This window comes from Teleopsis dalmanni, chromosome 2, assembly GCF_002237135.1.
Source record: "Teleopsis dalmanni isolate 2A chromosome 2, ASM223713v2, whole genome shotgun sequence".
NCBI lineage: Eukaryota > Metazoa > Arthropoda > Insecta > Diptera > Diopsidae > Teleopsis > Teleopsis dalmanni.
In genome coordinates this window covers 121,214,609-121,228,723 of record NC_051847.1, presented here as the reverse complement: position 1 = coordinate 121,228,723, position 14,115 = coordinate 121,214,609, and the positions used below count along the sequence as shown (strand labels likewise).

At 30.5% G+C, this 14,115-nt stretch overlaps 2 protein-coding genes across 2 annotated transcripts; one reads left to right on the top strand and one right to left on the bottom strand.

The window, feature by feature from the left end:
* Positions 1 to 1,575: 1,575 nt before the first annotated feature.
* On the bottom strand, positions 1,576 to 3,165 carry LOC119682377. Its single transcript, XM_038095808.1, has 4 exons — positions 2,903 to 3,165; positions 2,348 to 2,835; positions 1,915 to 2,281; positions 1,576 to 1,849 (listed from the first exon to the last, which is right to left on the bottom strand). Exons 1-4 carry the CDS (start codon positions 3,123 to 3,125, stop codon positions 1,659 to 1,661), a joined length of 1,269 nt encoding a protein of 422 aa, XP_037951736.1. The 5' UTR covers positions 3,126 to 3,165; the 3' UTR covers positions 1,576 to 1,658.
* Positions 3,166 to 7,250: 4,085 nt separating this feature from the next.
* LOC119675598 lies at positions 7,251 to 12,493 on the top strand. Its single transcript, XM_038086804.1, has 8 exons — positions 7,251 to 7,497; positions 7,562 to 8,055; positions 8,117 to 8,483; positions 8,539 to 8,725; positions 9,496 to 9,686; positions 9,783 to 10,279; positions 10,339 to 10,705; positions 12,260 to 12,493. The coding sequence occupies exons 1-8, from the start codon at positions 7,284 to 7,286 to the stop codon at positions 12,451 to 12,453; spliced, it is 2,511 nt and encodes an 836-aa protein (XP_037942732.1). The 5' UTR covers positions 7,251 to 7,283; the 3' UTR covers positions 12,454 to 12,493.
* Positions 12,494 to 14,115: the final 1,622 nt, after the last annotated feature.

Genomic DNA, 14,115 nt, shown 5'->3' with positions numbered 1-14,115 from the left:
TTTCCTCCGAAGTACTACTCGTAAACAAAATCAAATACACTATACATATGTACCATATGTACTATACATATGTAATAAACACTCATTTAAATACAGGTATATAGTTGTATATAAATTTGAGTTAACTACTTTTCCGAATCTATTACGGATAAGTGCAAAAGTTTTTCAGAACGATATTTTTTTTAAGTGTTTAGTATCGTCAGTATAAAATAACGAAGATATGTTGATAAAAATCTTTACTCATCGCCAAACAAATCCTTCACTATCTTCTTTACATCCTGGATAAAAAAGTATCTATAATTTTTCCCAATAATATCGGTGAATTCAAGATACCCACAATCACTAAACTAAAAATCCCGAGTGTCATTCTCGACAACATGTTGACCTTTTCTGCACACGCTTCAGCTATGTGCGGTCAGTTGAAATGTGCACTCACAGGTTGATTTTGGGATACAGAAAAGAATGTAGGACATACGAAGCAATAGTACATCCTATGCGGGCTATGCGGCTCGAGTACGGACCCCATAACTCTGTAAAATGCAATGAACTAACATCCAATGTTGTGAAAACACGGTATTGCGGATTGCAACCGACTATCATCGTATGTCGCATGTTGACCATCTTCGAGCGGAATCGAAAACGGTTCTTGTAAAAGAGCATGATCAACTGCTGTCCAAGCAATACCTTATTGTGTCCCAAACAGCTGGACATTCTAATACCACCATGTTCAGTAGAGCCCTTCTTTCTAGATGCATTCGTCGATTAATTTCTCTTTACCACACAAATATCGACACTTATTACAATGGAACTAACAGCAGTGAGATCGAATACAAACGTAGACCTATAATGGTTCACACAGATTCAGTATCCTCTTCGAAATCTAGGTTGACTCTCAAAAAGGCTCTCAATAAGCCTCCGCCTAAAAATTCCCAGGAAGAACGATGCCTCCCCCGTGCAGCAAGAACTGTGTTAGCTCAATTGATTTAGTCCTCCGACAGACGACTATCAAATCATTATCGTATTCTTTATTTTTCAACATATTTTTAAGTAACTCCAATCGATTTTTTTTATTGAAATCATAATACATACTTATGTTGAAATTTTTTGAAATAAAGAAGAAGTATCTATCTATATATCAATTGAGATCAGAGTATAGCCATGTGCTAAACAGTTACTTATCACGCATGAACAAGTCTATTCCTAATGAGTGTCTAAACTGCAACTCTATTAATCACGACGTCGTCCACTTTATATCTTGCTCCCCCTTACATATAAACCTTCGTCCAATTGACCTTTGGATCTACCTTCTTAAAATGGAAAGGTTTTTTGCCTGGGCCCAGGTTAACCTCAATTGAAACTCTCAACCACCCTATATCTACTCTTCCTCCTTTATTTTCCCTCCCCAACCACCACCCATCCACATCCCAACCCACGTATGCGTCTTGTAAAAGAAAAGTTTCAATTTCATGTCAAAATATAATAAAACTCCAATAATTCTCATTAATAATTTTCATATCGCTATAAACTTTCAAAAGTAATAATAGTTGTTCTTTATATTTTATTAACCACCAATTACTTAACAATATAAACACAATTTTTTTTATAATTTTTTATGTAAATATTTACTACATATCATATCTTAATACTTGCAAATTCATTTATTCCAATACTCCCCGATTTAGTAGCCATGGCATTATTATTTCTATATTTTTTCGATAGCTCTCCTGTGAATACATTTTTCGTTTCAGCGCAATACCCTCTTCTGTGATGCTCATTAAGTTTTCTAAATTAGCATCCTTATTTGGTTCAAATAAGCAAGCTGCTAAAGTGCCTATAGATGTGATAAATGCTAAAACAAAAATTTGAATCTAGTTTATAATTGTTATTTTTTAAAATTATTAATATTAAACGCACCCCATATGCCGTATTTGTGAATATCTATATGTAACTCTCGAAGAGTTGGTATTTTCTTTGAATAATTCAGCAGTTTTAGGTTCTCAGAAAGATGATCGTGATAGTATCTGATAAAATAATCAAATTTTCGAATTTTAATGTCATAATTTGGTGATGACATAAGAAAATATAGTAAATCTTGTGCAGGAGTGCCATATTTCGGAATCTGATAATCTACAAAACACGTGTCATTTATGTTGCCATCTTCATCGTGCTGGAACATAATATTATTAGCCCAACTATCACCATGATTAAGAACATTGAAATCTTCCGGTACATAATTGGCTAAGGCAAAATATTTTGTTACCAAACTAGGTTGTAAATCTTGCTGCAAATCAAACATATTGTATATTAGCTATTTGAATTCGTTAATAAGAGTCTATTATAATCATACCACTTGTTTGATAAAAGCTTCATGACCATCATAACACTGAATATTTGCAAGAAAACTTCTGCACATACCACCTGTCATCTGTTCTATAAATTCACGATAATCGCTTTTAAATATGCCCGTCATTACTGGTGCAGGAAACATTCCTTTGGTGGCCACCCGCACTGCGGAGGCTGCATGAAATTGTGCAAGTTTCTTTAGAACATTTTCAGTATGCGCCAAATCTAAACCCAACAAGCGATTAACGTTTTTAAAGCCCTGTTGGCATAAGTCGTCCAAAAGAACATGATCGATTTTAATAGGCAAGCTGTACGCCCGAATACCAAACTTCACTTGTAAACCAATATCTGCATACAATTTTTCAAATTCTGGCAAAATATTTTTATACATTTCACTTTCTACAAAAAATTCCACATTGCCCACTTGTTGTTTAATCAACTCAGATTTACGTAGTGTTTTCATTATAAAAGATTTGTTGACAGTTTTATCATCTATTTTCCATTTTGAATACAATTTAATTAATTTTTAAGTTATGGTCTAAGATATATGCTAACTTGCCTTCCAATACAACCTCAATTGAAATACGAAGTATTATTGTGGCATAGTTTTCACCCGGCGGAACTGCCGAAGCAACTTTAAAACTACCTATATCTTTATAGCCTGGTATTGTGTTTTTTAATAAATCCACAAACAATTCTGGTTTAATCCACTCAGGTACAGTTGAAACTACGGCATCGTCTCTACTTTCTGTATTAACGTCAACGTTCTTTGAAGAAGACATTGCAATTTTAGTTTTGCCGATGACGGAACTATATTACCATTAGCACGGTCAAATTTATACTGATATGTGAATACACTTTTTGTACGCTCATTATACAAACTTCCACAGAAACACAATAGAGAGAGAAAGCACAAAACTGCGAATGAGAACAAGAGAACAAGGAGTGAAATTGAGTATATGAATGTGAGTGACTACGTGAGTAAGTCACATAAAAAAGTTTTCAAACAATTTGTTTAAGTTTCATAAAAGTATTCTATCATCACAGAAAGCTGATCTTATCAATATGCTAATATACGTAGTAATTACCAAATAAAACTAGATTATCATATGTAGTAATGGAATATCTAAATCAAAAATGATAATGATAATAATAATCAATTACAGTACTACTTTTGGTTTTTCAATTTCAACGAAGTGTGCTTTTTTATGCCTTTATACAGCCAGTGTGGAAAGAAAAGTAAGTTTATCAAGGCATTAAATACCCTCTACAGTATACATATTCTTATTAGAGCGCCAAGACGATGTATGTTTTAGGTTTGTTTTTTATCTAACAGTTTTCTTGATTATTATGTTACTGAATTTGATTTGGAATAAATAAAATTCGAAATCGTATAATTATGTTCTTTATTTAACAAACTCTTTTAAACTTAATAAGCAACAAAATAAGCTGACAAGGCATCAAACAAACCTACCAGCTAATTGAGATCTAATCTAATCTCAATCTACCAGCTAATTATGTGGATTAAGAGACAGTATTCTCCGTTCTCTAATAAAAAATATAGAGCACCAGAACAAAAAGGATTACTGAAATAATGTAACAGAATTAATGCAATCCAAATCACTTATTGGTACATATATCAATAGGAGATACCAGGATCGTATGGACTTATCAAAAGAAAAGTCTAGACCCATCACAAGAAATTTAACACGACACTGTAAATTAAAATACCATTTTACGAGACTGGGCATATATATGAATATAAACTGTTGATTCTGCTAAGAGAACTAAAAATCAGCCACACAAGTGCTGTTAGAATGCCCTGCGCGAATGCATATACAGAATAGACTGCAAGAAATGCATACCCTTACGGAAGAAGCAATAAAACTTAGTAAAGTAGGTTCTATACTACTTTTTATTGACGCAACAGGGTTAGGAGACTTACTCTAAGCCCAGAAGGCGGCACAGTAGACCCGACGGTCGCAGTTCCACGCCCCATTTAAGTAATAATCATAATAACTATAATCGATAACTTAATTATGAAATGAATCGTTTGTCAGTTAATTTAAGCATATATTCATATATTTAAGCATATATATAAATAAAATAATTTGGCTCTATCATACACGCAAATACAAAATATCCATTAATAACAGTTTTTATATATATAAATTTGGATTTATTCTATAAAGAATGAATTCTAAAATTTAATTAAAAAAATTATTACACAGTAATCGCTTTTTAATAATATTTTTTACGTAAATATTTTTTAGTACTAGTATATCGTTATAAAACTATAATAATTTCGCAAGAATGAGACTGATATTCTTAGTATGTAGGTCGACAGAATTTTATTTATCGAAAACATTTTCTTATGTATTAATAAAATTTCAATCAATCTTAAACTTGTAATAACGTTAATGCAAACAAAAAAGTTCATAATTGTTCATAACGCACAATATTCTTATCTTGTGATTTTCTAAGCCATATCGGTGAAACTCACTTAGTAGATATGTGTTATCAACAATGATGATTCATACTTTATTAAATATACAATATTTTAATATTGGTATTAATTCAAAGAATTGCGAAAGACAAGTAAGAAAAGTACAGGATGTAATACCACCAAATTTTACCTTTTTGTTAAACGTCCACATTATTGATATCATCATAAAATATTTCGTGGAAAAAAAACAATAGTGTGATGATTACTTCTAGTGATTATTGGGATAAAATCGACTTCAACTTATATTTATTCATCCTTTGGTGTACTAACTTAAATGCAGAGCAATATATGGTTCTTTCCAAATAATATCATTAAAGCAAACTATATACGCGTACATTTTATGCCTGTATGCTCAAATCCTCTTTGTACAATAGATTAGTACACCTAATTTGGAGCACTCATTACAAATATATTACAACAACAAATAATATTGCCAATGTAGAAATATTTTTAAAGGGAATTTTAACAGTATAGTGCTTTGATAGATTCCTGGTCACACTGAAATTAAAGGAGTCCGGAGAAAACTCGCAAGGACTAAATCAGCCATACAATTCTGTGAACAAGGGCCTTATTATGGAAGAAGATGGTCCACAACATAGTCTAATTAGTCTGATTAGCAACAGTAGTTGCCGTTGCGTAACTTCAGGTGAACGGTAGACTAAAGTCGCTTCATACTTATTCATAGAATATATAACTGGTCGTCATGACCTGCATTATCATCCTAACAAAAAAAATCTAAGTAAACAGAATATCGAATCTGTTTAGAAGCGGATGTCATTCTCTATGACTGTCTGATGTAAAAGTAGATACAGATTCGAGAATTAAATAACTAATTATTTTTAATTTATAAGCAATCGACGGTGATATATTCTTCGAAGAATGAATACATTCCGAAGTACTTATCTTCTAGTAATAAATTGTTACATCATTGCTAAAACGAACAATAATTTAGCAATTTCTTTTTATTGCAAAATTAATTTTCTTCACTTATTAATGATGATATCAAAGAAAGTTAAACAAATTACAAATCCATTTCAGTTGCGTTAACTATACTGACATGCTTCAATTTATTGAAGTTTAAATCATTACTTCATCACCATTTTTCAAAAATAACTAACGAGACTAGCTACGAAAGTTAAATCATTTTTGCACCACTTTATAGTAGCCACAAATTTATTTAGAGATATAGGGTTATGCACTATATTTTATTTTCAAATCAAGAAAATATCACATGAATATTACAAAATTAAAAATATCAATAATATATTTTATTGTGTTATATTGTTCTCTATACTAGAGTTAATCCTAAATTGATTCTTTCTTTCTAGAATTAAAATTAACAGTATTACGGATCACTTACAAAGTTGTGAATCACTGCAATAGATTAAAATCAAACAGAAGACATCTAGCTCTTCCCCTATTGACAATTTTAAAACTACCGCAGTATACCCTGGCTGATCCAGATAAAAGGCAAACAGTAGAAGAGATCGTCTTATCTACTTCCGTACAGATAAGATATTCTATATCCTTAAAGAAATCTATTTTTTTAGATAGTATGCATACCATTTACCCGTTATAATCTACAAGCAGCAGGAGCCTTAGCCGGGATTTCTCGTCATACTTGTAATACTGAAGTATATTCTGCCATTTTTTTCGGTACTTATTTAATTTTTCATAAAGAACTTAACCAAACTGATTCCATTATAAGAGCTTCTGTCTATATAATCGTATGATTTATTCTCATCAATTTGTAATTTAAAAATGACCTAGATAGCTAAAATATTTAGAAGTCATCAATATTTATAAAAGAATACGAAATTTTGACGTTGGCTATTGAGTTTGCTGTGACTATTGACAATATAAATTTTAATGTCATAGTCTCATAGTATACATAAATGTAGTGAAGCGTTGTGTAAAGTAATATCTTCGCTTTTCCTAGTCCTTTCATGTGTAGTAAATGTCTAACTTATTGGTTTACTCTATTCATGACATGACTTATTTCAGTTTTATTTAATGTATTAATTAAATTTATTTTATATTTATTTTTATATTTGATTATATTAATTATTTTATTTATATATTTATGTTATATTAATAAATCAAATTGTCATAAAATATTAATTATTCAAACTGATTTCGGTTTATATATAAAGACATTCTCTTTTAATAAGTCCGCTACTGTACACTCCACCACATGAGTGTGCAATGCTTAGATATTTAGAAGCCGACAGCTGATATGGAAGACTCTCGCAACAGCTCAGTATCGCCAAAATCGTCATTATAGTGAGCAAAATTTGTTGTGTGTTTATACAACAAGAACAAAAAAAAATTTCCCTAAATATTTAGTTAACAAATTTCGTAAACAACAGTTGACTTCTCTTAGTCATTATTCGGTTGTTGATCGAAATTGAGTGTTTCAAAGGCTACACTAGAAATGTCGGCAAAAGAAGAAAATAAGCCAAACGGCGACACTTCAGTAAACTCTAAAGTTCCAGCTTGGGTTAAAGCTGAACTTTTTGAAGACTTTCTGAAGCAAACCATTCCTGATTTTAAAGGAATAAAAAATTTCAAAGCCTATCCAGCTTTAGCTGCTGGTGAAAATTATGCAACTGTGGTGCTAAGAATTGAAATAGAAATGGAGTTGGCAGGTATTTCCATGAAATATATTTACTTAATTAAACATCAAGATATAGGGATATGTATACATTTTAGATGAGAAAACTAAAACTGCTTCATATATAATGAAAGTACGTCATGCCAATCTATTGTTCAAAGATGCGCCTGTACAGGAACACAATATATTTGATATAGAAGCTGATATGTATTTAAATATTGTGCCGCAATTTGAAAGAATGTACAACGAGGCAGGAGTACAAATCAAATTTGGTGCCCAGTGTTATAAGCTCAATACTAAAGAAGACTATGTACTTCTGGAAGATCTGAGGCCGCGCGACTTTAAGAATGCAAATCGTTTAGAAGGTCTGGACTTAGAACATACCAAAGCCACTCTCAAAAAGTTGGCACAATGGCATGCTGCTTCAGCTGTGTATGTGGAGACGATAGGAAAATATGATGACAAATATCTTGTAGGACATTTTAGGCCAGACTTTAAAGGTATGATGAAACAAGTTACTGATGGTATGGCGAAATCATTTTTAACATGTATGAAAACATATGCTGGTCACGAGGAGTATGAAGATAGTGTGGTAAGTGGTAAGGTAAAATTTGAAATTTAGACTTCAGAACTAAGTGATGTAAATTTTCTAGTTAAAAGTCGCACCTAAGATGGTAGATGAACTTTTCAAGTTTAGCAAAATTGATGCAAGTGAGTTTAATGTACTCAATCATGGAGATTGCTGGTCAAATAATATTATGTTTCAATGGGATGCTTTTGGTAAAATCAAAGAAACATATTTGGTAGATTATCAAATACCAAAATATGGCACACCAGCACAAGATTTACTTTACTTTCTGTTATCGTCAACGAAATTAGAATTGAAATTAAGTCAATTTGAATATTTTATAAAATACTATTACGATAATTTGATTGAAAATTTGAAATTACTTAAATATAACAAACCCTTGCCACAACTCAAGGAAATACATGCAATATTGTATAAATATGGACTATGGGGTACGTAAATCACATATAACTTGATTATTTATTAACAATATAAATTAAATTTCAGGTTACACCACAGCGACTGGTGTTATGGCAGCAGTATTGCTGGATCCTAACGACAATGCGGATCTGGAAATGTTTGTCAGTGAGTCAAATACGGCTGCAGACTTCAAAATGTTAATGTTTTCAAATGGTCGCTATCGCAAGCATATAGAAGCTATTTTACCATGGTTAAAGAACCGAGGTGCTTTAGAGTATTGATTTGCATCTACAATAACTGAAATGACTACTGAAGTATTTTGTATATTAAGAATTAGTTCCACAATACAAATGTTTTTCAATAAAATTGTTTAAAGTTCGTCAATTTTTTGATAAAATTTGATTTAATTTTTATCAGTGTCGCAACGTGTAAAATATACTTTTGATAAGAAATAAAAATAGCTGAAAATACATATAAGTCATAATTGTCTAATAAAAGCATTTCCAATAATTAAATTAATTATGTAAAACAAAAAGCTATGAATTGTACAAGTACAAAATTTATAAACTTCTATATAAATCTAATTAGGCCTACTGTTTCATTATATCGTCATAAAAAACTCAAAGGGCTTGCAACTATAGGTATACTTTAAAATGTATTTTAAAGGGAGGTCGGTCCTGCATTACGAATTTTAGACAGCAAAAAAACTTTGACTCAATGTCGTCAAATGCAAAGATAGCTGAATGACATGAAGTGCAGAAAATGGTTCAGTTTATTTCCTCATGCTTTACTGATAATAGATATACCTATTTTTCACTTATACTATTATATTTAATGAATGTATTACATATCCATATATATATATATATATATCTTTATATATATGTATATGCATATTTAATGAGTTTAACAATTACAATTAATAACGTAATTAAATTGTTTGTAAAATGTACAGAAGAGTTAAAAAAAAGCTGTTAGAGAGAAATAGTTTAGTCGCATTTCAACTCTCAAATACAATAGTTCATCAGCGTGAGTTTGTAAAAGATATAATTGCAACATGGAAAAAATAACAAATAAATGTGCAAATAAACCAAAATGGTTGTGTAAAGAATTGTTTATGGATATTTTGAAACGAAAATTTAGTTGTGATGAAATTCAAAATCTAAAAGTGTCTCCAGCATTATCACCAGGTGAAAACTATGCAGCTGTGATGCTACGCGTGGAAATTGAAATGAGTGGGTTAAAGTAATACATATACTATATACATGTTCATATAACTACTTATCTCAGTAAACTATTTTAATATTTTCATACAATTTTGAAATTCAAAGATCTCACAAACACAAGCAAATACGTGACTTTCATGTTGAAAGTGCCACATGATAAAGAAATGCTGAATACACTAGTAAAGGAACATAAACTTTTCGTTGTAGAAAATGTAGTATATTTCGATCTCTTACCACAATTTGAAGAATTATATCGGAAGTGTGGTGTTACTGTGAAATTTGGACCACAAGCTTATAAACTTGAAACAAATGAAAACTATGTCTTACTTGAAGATTTGTGTCAATATGGCTTTAAAAATGTCAAACGTCAAGATGGTCTTGATATGCAGCATACCAAATCTGTACTTAGTAAATTGGCTCAATTTCATGCTGCCTCGGCTGTGTACGTGGAAACTAAGGGATTATTTTCACCCATGTTTACAGTTGGAGTTTTTACAGAAACCGTACGTGCTGAGGCTAAGACATTACACAATGGTTTTGTCAATTCATTTTTGAAAATTTTGAAACAATATTTGGGAAATGAATACTACTGGGCAGACTTGGTTGGGATTCATATATGTATTTAAATAATATATAAAAATAATAATAATCTGCGTTTCAGGAAAAATTTGTACCTCAACAATTTGATCTACATTACCAAATAACAAAAATTGACTCAAATGATTTTAATGTTTTGAATCATGGAGATTGCTGGATTAATAATTTTATGTTCCAATATAATGCCGAAAAAAGTATACAAGAAACCTATTTTGTAGATTTTCAAATACCGAAATATGGTTCCCCAGCACAGGATTTATTGACGTTAATACTATCTTCTGTCAACTACAGCTTAAAAATTCAGCATTTTGATTATTTTATAAAATATTATCATGAAAACTTGGTTCAGAACTTAAACTTATTAGGTTATTCAAAAACAATCCCAACTTTAAGGGACATACATATTGCGCTTTTTAAATATGGTTTATGGGGTAAGTAATTCTACTAAAATTAAACTAAATTTTTGACGACATTATAATTTTCATATGACAGTTATTTACATTACATAGTTTAAATAGTGTGATTTTTCCTTCGACCATGATAGCATATATGTGTAGAGTTTAATTATCCTTTAACCATAGTTCAAATTAGACCATGATAAAATATAATGTTGTAATAAAAACATGGAACAAAAACCTCATAATAAAAAAATTTTAACTACATTGGTTTCTGTAAATACTGTTCTCTATTATTTTGTAGTTATTTATGATCACCAAATTGTCCGCATATCACAGACACAATTTTTAATGTTTCTGTATTGTCACATCCTTTACGCGCCAGCTTCGGATGTCATTACTAATGGTATTATGTTTAGATTTCCAAAAATCTAAACTATATGGACAAGTCTATCTGGTCCACTCTTTATCTCTTTTATCCGTAGTACTTGTCCCACAGCATTGTCCTCTGGTCTTTTTATTACTTGGTGTTACCAACTAAATTAGATTTCTTGCAACTTAGTTACGATTGGGGTGAAAGAAGTTGGTTTTTAATTGAAATTCGCCATAATTGACACTTTGTTGATCCAACGCAGCATACGCATTTCTATCACTCTAGGTTACTAATCTTTTTTCGCGATGAGACTTATATCATCGCTGATCTGATCACTTTTTTTTAAACTTTTGCATTTTAACGGCTATATCTTATCTTGTCGTACAAAATATCAGCCTTTCAGATTTGTCATTTATAATTACTCTGTTTTGAACTTTTCTATTCGAATGTACCATCTTAGCTAACAGCACAGGTATTTGAAACTCTCCACTACTTCGCGGGTACAATTTTCATTGTCCATTTGTTAGTGTTTCTGGACATCGTTATATTAACTAAAACGTTACTTAGTTGCTTTTGTTTAATTTCCACCCAATCGTACGCCATTAAATCCAAAGGTGTCTTTTAGCTGATACAGCTTTTCATTGTATGGCCACAGCGTGCGCAAGTAGAAAACATCGACAGTTTCTACTGAACATTTTTGTTCTACCACTAGATTTCTCTATGGATTTTAAGTGCGTTTATTGAAAACCCAAATTCGGTTTTGACTTACACAACCGACACATTGTCCCAGTCTATTGACCAAATAAAGTTAAGGAAAACACCATCACACAACCATTTTAAGTATCGCCGGAAACAACTTTTGAGAAAAGTTTACAACTGTACTCTTTACATTAAGGCCATTTTATCATATATTGTTCAATATTTCGAACGTATGCCAGAAATAGGCTAATATCAAATACTCTAATGAGAACTTTCATTACTGATTACATTTGGGATAACCATCATATTTTCATCTAAAATATGACTAATTCAAATACATAAGTTATTTAATCTGTAAAAGTTTATATTTCTAAATTATTGAAATAGATTTTAAAATCTCTTCATTTTTTTATTTTTGAAAATAGAGTGACTTTTCTTTGTTAAATTTGATTTAAATTAAAAGAAAAATCATATTATATGCAGTGTATTGTACTCATTAAATAAACTTCATTTTGCAGGTTTCAGCACAGTTACTGGTGTCATGGCTTCTGTCTTGGTGGAACCTTGCGAAAATGCTACATATGAGAATTTTCATAGCGATACGGCAGAAGGGCGTGACTTTAGAAATAAATTATTTTCAAATGTAAGATATCGAGAACATGTTAAAATATTATTACCGTGGCTTTACAATCGTGGAGTTATATCATCGTAAAATAATATTTTTTATATAGTATATTATATAGTATAGTAGCAGTGCGAATACATTAAATTGTTTCTAATATTTTTAAAATAAAACAAACAAAATAAAATATAATGTACTAATAATATGTACGAGTACTTCCCAGATAATTGAAATATAGTAATGTTATATTTTATAATAAACTTAATTTAAAAAAAAAGCTAAATAAAGTTGTATAGTTATATATTATATAAAGTTGTATAATGCTTATTTAATCGTTATCCAGATGCCATCTTAAATAATAAAGATCCGCTGGTTGAACGTGTGCAGTGTTTGGCCTCCTGACTGAATCATACATAATATCCAGATAAATTAATAAAATTCGAAATCGAGAAAGCCAGAAACGTTTTCTTTGAATAAAATCCTGATTAGCGTAGAAAATAATATAAAACTAGTAATATGTGATTTTATGTATGGTTCACACATAAGCTTTAGAAATATGATGGTACCGTCATTTTCTAACGAATTTTCGTAGTGACCTCGTAATAATTGAAGAAGAGATTTTGCCAATAAACTGTAAATTGCTGACCAAGAAGTAAGATATCATATTCAGTAAGATCAGCTAGATATCGACTGGAGAAGCTTATTAATACGATCAAGATAGGAAAGCGTATTAAAAAAAGTATAATCTTTTGAAATATGATGGTACCGTCATTTTCCAACAATTTTCGTAGTATAATTCCTGACAAATTTGTAAGATATCATATTTACTAAGATCGGCTAGATATCGACTGGAGAACTTATTCATACGACCAAGATAGGAAAGTGTAATAAAAAAAGTGTAAGCTTTTGATAAATGATGGTACCGTCATTTTGTAACAAATTTTCGTAGTGACTTTGTAATAATTAAAGAAGAGATTGTGCCGATAAGCCCTAAATTGCTGACCAACAAGTAAAATACCATATTTACTAAGACCTAATATACTAATGACCAATATAGGAAAGCGTAATCGAATGTAAAGAAATTGATTTCATTGCTAATTTTGTATTATCTGTAATCGCCTTTTGTCACATAAAATTTATATGGAAATTGGAAACAAATAAATTTATTATATATAACCGTCAACTTCCAGTAGTGGATAGACAGTTGATGAAGATCAAATGCATTTATTTATATTATAAGTGCAAAGTTGTTACAGTATTATTTTTTCGCTTAAATTTATTTTTAGCACAAATATTAATTTCTATTCCTACATATAAAACAGAAAAGTAGGGGTCTCTGTGATCAAAACATATCAACGATTTTTGAACTTAATTAGAATATAATTTTTGCAATTATATTAATTTTTGTTTTGTTTGAAAGTTTCTTTGACAGAGTTACTACTGACGCTACATTGTAACGATAAGATAAAAACAAAATTATTTGAAAAAGCCAAATTTGGTAATCTTTATGGATTGGACAGCCTAACATGTTATTTCTAATTGATTCTCTCATTCTCATTCTCTGTTTCTCTCAAACGCAAATATTTTTTAAAAGCTTTCTGTCAAACTATGTATATCAACAAAATTAATAACCTGTTGCTCTACTCTTTACCCAGTACATTGTCGTTCTTTTAGGTTTTTATTTGTTTAAATTATGTATTTTGTTGTTGTTTAAGTTTTTGGTAAACATATATAAAACGCACCGAAAATCGT